Source organism: Onychostoma macrolepis, chromosome 23 (assembly GCF_012432095.1).
Source record: "Onychostoma macrolepis isolate SWU-2019 chromosome 23, ASM1243209v1, whole genome shotgun sequence".
NCBI classification, from domain to species: Eukaryota; Metazoa; Chordata; class Actinopteri; order Cypriniformes; family Cyprinidae; genus Onychostoma; species Onychostoma macrolepis.
In genome coordinates this window covers 749,621-759,027 of record NC_081177.1, presented here as the reverse complement: position 1 = coordinate 759,027, position 9,407 = coordinate 749,621, and the positions used below count along the sequence as shown (strand labels likewise).

At 36.2% G+C, this 9,407-nt stretch overlaps 1 protein-coding gene and 1 long non-coding RNA gene across 2 annotated transcripts; one reads left to right on the top strand and one right to left on the bottom strand.

Annotated features, from left to right (window-relative positions):
* Window positions 1-3,209: 3,209 nt before the first annotated feature.
* On the bottom strand, window positions 3,210-6,946 carry pfn1 (profilin 1). Its single transcript, XM_058764472.1, has 4 exons — window positions 6,802-6,946; window positions 6,511-6,658; window positions 4,688-4,883; window positions 3,210-3,735 (listed from the first exon to the last, which is right to left on the bottom strand). The coding sequence occupies exons 2-4, from the start codon at window positions 6,640-6,642 to the stop codon at window positions 3,638-3,640; spliced, it is 426 nt and encodes a 141-aa protein (XP_058620455.1). The 5' UTR covers window positions 6,643-6,658; window positions 6,802-6,946; the 3' UTR covers window positions 3,210-3,637.
* Window positions 5,111-8,605, top strand: LOC131532640 (uncharacterized). The gene is made up of 2 exons (XR_009268934.1): window positions 5,111-6,428; window positions 7,829-8,605. It is a non-coding gene; the product is annotated as an uncharacterized LOC131532640 (long non-coding RNA).
* Window positions 8,606-9,407: the final 802 nt, after the last annotated feature.

Here is a 9,407-nt window from a genome sequence, read left to right as displayed (position 1 = left end):
GCAATTTATAGACGGTCTCTAAACAACGTCCCCGTATATGGGAAGAGCCTTAGGGAGCGTCTACAAACTCCAAACATGTACAGCGTTTCAGGACACGCCCACATCCCTGATGTTTTATATTGCAACAAAGTTATCAAATGTAAATGCCATCATAACTAGTCACTAGACTGGCTTTATAAACAGGATAGAACCAGAGAACACACACACATCAGGCTGAAGGCCTTAAATTAAGCAGCTAATGCAGTGCAGTGCCAGTGTTTGACAGTCCAGCAGATCAATCTTAGTATTTTGAAGCTAAGAATCACTGACTCTAGATGTGTTTGGACTGGAATGCTAGCATACTGCTTAATACATGCTGAAGAGTGTATACTGTAAGTGCCTTTTATGTAAATAATGTTAAATAGTATGCAGTTTGTAACTATAAATGTCACTTTTTTCTACTATACACTGCAAATTTTAGTCAATATATTATGTGGCCTGGGTATTCGATGCATACTGAAAATTAGCAAATTAGTATATCACGGCATGCTGCAAAAAGATCTGTTTGATTGTGATGACCTGTGACCTGGAGGTCAAGAGGTCATCATGCCTTTTCTTGCTGTCAAAAAAATAAAAATAAAAAAATAAAATAAAATACAAACAACAACAACAAAAACTCATGCAGCAATAAAAAAATTAAAATAAAAATGTAAAATAATATATTTTTCAAAATAAATTCAAGCATATGTTTTCATTTATTACAATATATAAAAATTAGACATTATTAAACCATCATAAATATAGTTTTGATCTCTAGTAAGCTATTCCATGCACATGCTACAGTAGGATTGGAAATGTATTTTCTTGCCCATTTGGAAATAAATTTTGGTATATTTCCAGTTCAAAGAACATATTTTATTGAGCTTTATGTTTACAACAAATATTGAGCATATATTAAAAAGAATTGTGTATGGAATTGTGCTGTATGATATCTCTGCACAAAATATGAAAGCAGTATGAATGTGATATTGTTGAATGTATATGTTCTAGATTTTGAGTCAGATGTTTATAGTCAGAAGGGATCAGGGATAATGAAACACAAGACAAGTTTCTGTGTAAATCACTGTAAAATACTTTCCCCTATTTTTTACATAAATTCCCAGTGTTTTGTTAAATATGCTGTCGATCTGATTGATATTTTGCACTGGTATCTGCGGCTCTGTCCTAAATGTATTGCCTGTGATGCCTGACGTCGTTCAGGACAGGCCCTGAACCTTCATGGACATCTTTTCCTCTCAGCCGAGGTTTGGAAACACTCAGACTGTCCCTCGTCGAGCTCCGGACCTGAATGAAAGGTCAGGGTTGAATTAAAGAGGGAAATGTGAGAGTGAGTTTGGGTTCGGACCTAAAGGGCACCTATGATAATCACACGCTGCTCTTTCCCTGTGTTTCTCCCTCTCTACCCTTTAGCACCAGGCTAAAATTAGTTTCACTATCATGAGAGCCACTTGTGTTGTCTCGGAGCAGCATGACATCCACAGATTCACACAGATTCACGACGCTGGACATTCAGTGTATGGAGGTACATTTGTGCCAAAAAAAAAGTGTCGACTGCTGCGTACAACACATTTGTCCATGTCTGATATCGTTTTTATTTGTTTTATTTATGTTGCGCACGTTTCTCACTTTTTGCATTCTAAAACCTTCCGATGCATTGATCTTTCTCCCAACAACTAAAAAAATAACGTTTTAAGAACGTTTAACTAACGTTCCCATTAAGTTACGAAAACATTATTTCTGTATGTTCTCTGATTGTTCAAAATGTTCAGCTGAATGTCTTAAAAATGCGTTTTTTTTTGGTTATGCAAATGTTAAAGAAAAAAAACATTAAATTTTTTAAAATTAAATACAAAATCAGTAAACAAACAACATTCAGAAGAGACTGAGCTGCTCTCACACATCACTGCCACATGATGGCGCTGCACTGTGTGTGTGAGTGTGTGTGTGATCTATGTAAATCTCTGTCACAGATCTCGTGTTTGTGTGTGTCACAAGCAGAACTTCCTGTTTCCTCTGTTCTTACAGCGCTATTCCTTCACAGCAGAGTGTTCATTTGTGAAACAGATTACCCGCCTCTTTAAAGTGAGACACTTGGATAACAGCATCTGCTGAATCAACGCGAATGTTTGTTGGATTGCATCGGTCATGTTTTGTTAGGTTGTGCATTTATATAAGTGAGTTTGACTTGTTTTCATCACAGTTTCACTTCTATGATTCAAGAGCAATGGAAAGCTCACATAATCATTTCTGTTTTATTTTCTGCATTCTGACTTTAACTGTTGCCTGTGACAGTTTGGGTAAGAATCGACAATCAGCGATTTTTCTGCTGGTGCTTCACGAATCTCTGAGGTCTTGAAAGTTTCCCGAAGAAGGTGCGTCTCGTTCACTCAAGTGAGCCGAGAATGCAAAACCATTACTGGAAGAGAAAGACTAAGACAGCCTGTGATTGGCTGACACTCATTCGCACGAATCAGCCGCTGAATATTGTAATGAGCTCTTGAGTGGCGTGCTGTGATTAAGACGGTGTGTGTTTAAAACAGGATTGTCAACCTTAACTAAAAAATAAAACTATTAAAAATGTCTTTAATATGAAGCTTAAATAATGTAAAATGTAAATATTAGATGAAAAACCTTTTTACAAATTTAGAAATGTACTCTTGACAGCTAAATGAAATGTTTAAAAATTAAATTGAAATATTTAAACCTAAATTGAAATTTAAAATGACCTCATATATACATATATTTTACACACACACATATACATTTTATATATATATATATATATATATATATATATATATATATATATATATATATATATATATATATATATATATATATATTTTATATAAATTAAAGCTAATTTGAAATATTAATAAGAACTACAATAGGAAAAAAAGCCTAAAACTAAAATTTAAATAAAAATAAGTTCAACCTAAACAGTAATATTTTAAAAAAATATACACATAAAATTACTTAAAATTAAACAAAAATATTAAAAATATATATTAATAATACTAAAATAACACTGAAACTCTGAAGTGGCATTTCTTTTTGACAAAATTCAAGCGAACCGTGCAAGAAAAACTGAAACTGAACGCAGTCGCTCATTAATTTCAGCTGTAAAGCAGTTCTAAGTTTTGTTCCATGAAGACACGGACAGAAGCTGCTCCATACAAACTCATTCTCTCTTTATTTGGCATCTAACAGTCAGATTTCTCGGTTTTGTTCAGCAGGATTTCACACAGACAATCATACAAACAAATGCTAAAACCGTTTGACTGGACGCTCCGCCCGTCCAAAACACAGAAAATACTATAGTACCATAAATCAATCAATTAATTCGTAATAAAACCAATAAATGAGCTTGATATTAACTAGAGTTTGCGTTCCGCTGCCTGACTGGAGAAGAAACCGAGATCTCAAGCTCCTGGAATGTTAAAACCATGATGAGGATGATGAAGATGAGAGGCTTCTGAAGAACATGTTTGGTTGATCTTGGAGCGGTTCTTCTGGCTTTTCAGATCCTGCAGACGGCCGACAGGTGAAATGGCGTGGAGAAGTGGGCGGAGTCATTAGGGCTGGGGGTGGGGCTTGTTCACATGTTCATCTTCCTGAGGTATGTGGTCATGTCAAAAACGGGTGGATTGACTTTGCCGCCGTGAGCATCTTTTACACCTTTAGCAATGATTATCGCTGAAAGAGAGAGAAAGATAACAGTGTCAATCTCACACAAACACATCCTGGTCAGATTTCAATTTAGAATCTAAAAAAATAAAAATAAAAAATAAAGTTGCATGTTTAAGATGTTTAAAACCTTTAATATATTTACATATGTATTTATTTATATTTTATATATTTAATAGATATGCTCAGTTCAAATATCATATATATCAAATATCAAAATATTATTTATAAATTAATTATAAATTAAAATTAAACAAGTATTTAAAAAAAAAAAATTATATATATATATATATATATATATATATATATATATATATATATATATATATATATATATATATATATATATATATATATATATATATATATATATATAAACATGTCCAGGTCAAATTTCAGACATAAAATGGCATAACAGTTTGAAAATATAAATTGTAAATTAATTAGAAGTTAAAATTAAATATTTTTAATATGTTTACAAATAATACATGTATATACTTAATATATAAACATGTTCAGGGCTTATGTAAAGAAATAAAAATAAAATTTTAAAATATAAATAAAATTTAAATTTAAATGCATATAAATTAAATAACATGATATTTGTAAATATATAAATAAAAACAGAGGTCCAGTTCTTTTTGGATTTGGATTTCACCTCTTTATAACAATTTATAAATTAAACAAATGATAAATGTATTATAAACTGAAATTAAATCAATTAAATTATTTACATATTAAACTTGTATATACTGTATATATAAAGAAATTTAAAAAAATTAATTCATGACTGTAATGCATCTGGATTTATTTTTTTTTATCCATTTTTAATCACTACTTCAATGATGGTTAAAATTGCTATCTGCATTTATTCAAGTTCAGCAAATACCATATAGTGCACACACGTGACATATACTTTATATTTTGATACGGCCTATATTTTGATCTTTTATGTTTTCACCTTTGTGAGATCTGCCGATGGTGAAGGAGAATGGGTCGGGCTCTTTCTCTGAGGTCTTCATCTTGATGTCCATGGTGTTCTGGCCATCCACATTCAGAGCGTCTCTCAGAATCGTGCACTTTCTGCCGGCCAGAGTCACTCCATTGGCAAACAGACTACTGCGGTCACTGGCGATCATAGCCTGCACCTCAGACGCCTGACGGAGAGACAGACACACAGACGGTGAGTGTGGATTGTGGGTGATATAATGGTCCAGCAAACACAGGCTGAGACAAGCAGAAGTATTCGAAGCCCCTCCTCGCACGCGCTCAGATTCTCCTCGTGTTTTGTCATGTTTCTGAAGACGACGCCTATCTGCAGCTCCACACACGGACCGTAAATCAGCCTCCAGTGCTCCGAATCTACTCCAGAGGAGTCTCAGAATGAAACTAGATCACAATCACAGCTTGATGAATCACCTGGCTTTTGAGCGCATTATGAGTTTTTATTTCAACATCAATATTTTATCACCACATATACATGAAAGTATAAGGTAAAGTGCATTAGTTCTGTTTTAATCACCTCACTAGTTCATTTTCAGTGGATGTTGGAAATAGTAGTAGATGAACACGCCAGATCACTGCAACAACACAGATACAGTTGCAATTATATCACAAATTTAACGCTTTTCACAGTATGAGATAGCCAGCGAAGAGCGAAGAGAAAGATTTGTTAACATTCCTATAACGTTACGAAGACATCCGAATGTTCAGTGAATTATTCCACTGTATCATTTTTATCATTATGGGAACGTTACTTTTAAATGTCCTCTGAACGTTCTAAAACATGTAGTAACATTTAAAAAACGTTAAACGAACGTTCAACTAAGATGTTTCAGGAAGACACATTCTATGAACGATGTGTAAATAATGTTTCCGTGAGAACATCATTAAAGACCAGATGACTTTGAACGATTGCTTTATTAATGCTACCGGAAGAATGCTTGTTCGCAACTTTGAGAGAACCTTGCCGCAACGTTTTGAGAACGCTTCCTGTCAGATGAATTAGAGAGAGACAGATAGCATCTCTAAATTCTTTAAAAGTTTGAGCTGCATGTTACGACATGAACGGGGGAAACACACAACTGCACACACACTTATTTATCTTGAGGGATTTCACTTCAACACATAGGCTACTACACGCATACATGCATACATATAACACTCATGTCAGAATGAAAGTTAGTGAGAGGAACCTGAGACAGGAAGCACAGTGTTGAAATAGTCCGCGGTTAAAACTAAATTTGACTTTATATTAGACACAAAGACACACTAGCAGTAGTTCACTAAAAGTCGAAAGTCTCTCACATTTACGCTAAATATTTAATAGCGAACACATACAATCATCTGACATAAAAACCTGTCAGAGCGAGAGCGCGCGCGCGCCCCCGTTTCCGCCCATATCTCGCGCGCGCGCGCTCCCGTCGAGATGCTCGCTTCCGCCTTTGAACGCGCGCGTGACCAAATAAGGAGCTCTAGAGTGAACTCCGCTCCACCACTGAGAGGAAATTCACCGCGAAAGAATAAACCGTCGATTATTTCCTCTGAGTCGCGAAGCTACTGCAAACCACAACGGCTTGCGTTCATAAAACTTTTAGAAAGTTTGCCTTTTCACGCGGCTTTGCACCGAGTTCCGTTATAACCGGCGCAGATGCGAGCGCATCCCGACTCGCGGCGAGTTTTGAATGAGGAAGAAGGAACAAGTAAGTAAAACTAGCAAATAGACGAGTCGTATTTTTAGAAAAACAAAGCGCAGCAAAGTTTACTCCACTGTAAATGTCGTACCGTGACTTGGTTCAGCCAGCCGCCCGGTGCTGAAGCCCAAACGGACTCCTGACCCGGTGTGCATCCGAGGATGACCGCATCATCCACCCACTCGCTCTTGGTCAGGCTGCTGATGTAGCTATCCCAGCTCATGACTGCTGCTTTAGATCTGAGGAGCGGGAAAACACTTCATCATCATCATCATCATCATCATCATCAGTGAGCTGCGGAAAACTACCGCGTCGGGTGAAGCCTAGGCGGACATAGCCGCTCGAGGAAAGCGATAGCGATCGATAAGAGAAAGAAAGTTACCTGAGTGCGTCTCTGCTCCGATGCAAAGTGAGTTTGAGGAAGTCCGCGTGCGTTTATATGCAGCGGAGCGCGAGCCCTGCCCCACGGCCCACTTCCGCACCGCGCGAGACTCGAGATGCGCTTGTGCAGTTTACAGTCATTTCTATGCTTTGAGGGCAAAAGCTGACTGAAGGCAGCTGAGGACTGACGTTGGTGTCCACATTGCAAACCGGCCACAAAAATATGTTCTAAGAATGTTACGTGTTCCAGGAACGTTATTTCTAAATGTTAGCTGATGTCTAGTTTTTAAAATGTTTTTAAAACGTTTTCCTTCGGTTGTGCGAATGTTAGTGGAACATTCCATTGTATCGTTTAGCAAACATTAAGGAAATGTTCTCTTCTGAAACAAAGTAATAACATTTAAAAACAAAAAAAACATGCAAACTTGAAAAAAAAAAAACATGAAAGACCAGATAACGTTAAACAAACGTTCTATAAATGTTGCTGCGAGAATGTTTGTTCATAACTTTGCGAGAACCTCGCCACATTGTTTTGAGAACGTTTCCTGCGAGCTGGGCAGAGACAAGAGTGAACATTCACTTTAGGTACACACTGTAGTATATTAGAAGTTTAAATGCATTTATGATTTATGAAATAACTCATGTGCTAAATGCACCAACAAATCAGGTCAGGTCCTCGCTGGTTTTTATTTTAAGATGCACTTATGCAAATATCGTTTCAAGATGGAGATGTTTGGAATGTTTCATAGAAATAAAATGACAAATGAAAAAAAACACCTTAGCAGTCATGATCTGAAGTCATATGATAGATTTGAATGAGGAACAGACTAAAATGGCAGCTCTCAAATCTCATTAACACTTCCACATATTCGAACTGGCTTCGCGCTTGATTACAACAAACCTGGCATGATGCTATTGTGCGGAAGCCATATAGACTACTTTTAAGCAGACATGGCCATTAAGAACTGTTTTTGCATGGAATAAATCCGTGTAAAGATTTGACAGCCAATTCTCATTTTGTGTTTCAGATTGAGACAACAGGAAGGTGAGCAAATATTGACAGGAGAGTCATTTTCGAGTGAGTTATCTATCGTTGTAAAGCATCCGACTCGTCAAACAGGCTCCTGCATGATGATAACACACATGAGTTTGTGTGCTGAAGCTGCTCAGATTGACACACGTCTTCACCTCTTAATCAGTCCGAGATCATTTTAACTTTACTTTGAGTTAAATCTGAGTTAAAGTTTAAAGTGTGAGCTGATCTGGAGTTTGTTGTAAGTCAGGCTGGAGTTTGGCCTTTGGCAGAGCGATAGAGAAAAAGGAGGCGACAGAATACAGCAGAACGTGACCACAACATCCTGTTTGTGAATCTGCAAGCTGCTTGATATGACAGGAAGAGTTACAGAGACGTCTGACCTGAATGAGATCAACTGAACTTCATTCCACTACTGTATCTGACTGTGAGAAGATGCTGTGGAGATCCTCTCACTGTCCAATCAGCAGACCAGGAGAAATGACCACTGGAGAAACCAATAAGACTGTGCCATGTGAGAGAACGGGGCGGGGCCAGAGCTGTAGCATTTCGCCCATCAGCAGAGTGAATTTGGCATTTGAAAACTGGGAAACCTGTCAAGAATGAGTCAATCTTCACCTTGAATTCAGAAGAAAGCTAAAAGAGCACTTCTAGAGGAAAGAAAGATTTTTGCATTGTGACATTTGCATGAAAGTGAAGCAAAATGTCTGTATTGCATTGGTGTTTTAAATATGTTTCTTTCATGAAAATGAGTAAAGGTTCTTTATTGGAATCAATGGTTCCATGAAGAACCAAATATGTCCTCCCTAAAAACCTTCACCAAGGTTATTAAAATGTTGTTTACTAAGAGAAAAAAAATGGTTCTTTTAAGACCTGTTCACTGGAAGGTTCTTTGGGGAACCCAACTAACAAAAATATAGTTTTTCTAACATTCAGTTTTTTTTTAACAATGTTTGTTTTTACTTTAATGTTACATGAACATTCCATTTTACCATTTTCCAAACATTACGGGAACGTTACATTTAAAAGTTCTCTGAATAAGCAGTTACATTTAAAAAGGTTAAATGAATGTACAATTAAACTCTCAGAATTAAACGTTGCATGAACAATGTATAAATATTGTTTTTGGGCTAACGTTTTGAGAACATTACAAAAGACCATATCACTTTAAACGAACATTCTATTAATGTTACTAGAAGAACGTTTGTTCGTAACTTTGAGAAAACCTTATCAGAACGTTCTGAGAATGTTCGTTGTTAGCTAGGAAACCCTTTTACTTTTTAAAAACCGAAGAACAAAAATGACTAAAAATCACTCAAAACTAAAATGTTTAAATTGCAATTATAATAAAATAGGTTTTAATTTCTTCACGCTAAAAAAATAATTTCAATTTTTCTTTTATTAGGTTTATGGGTTGAGGACAGAAACGCATGGTAATGAAGGAGAAGCAGCAGATTTGAGCTTTGCAAACACTGCAGAGTTTAGACGTCAAATGTTCTGGAGCTGTGGAATTCATGCTCATGTTCTCACTGGTTATACCAGAGTGTGAGACGTTTCTATCATAACATGCGAAC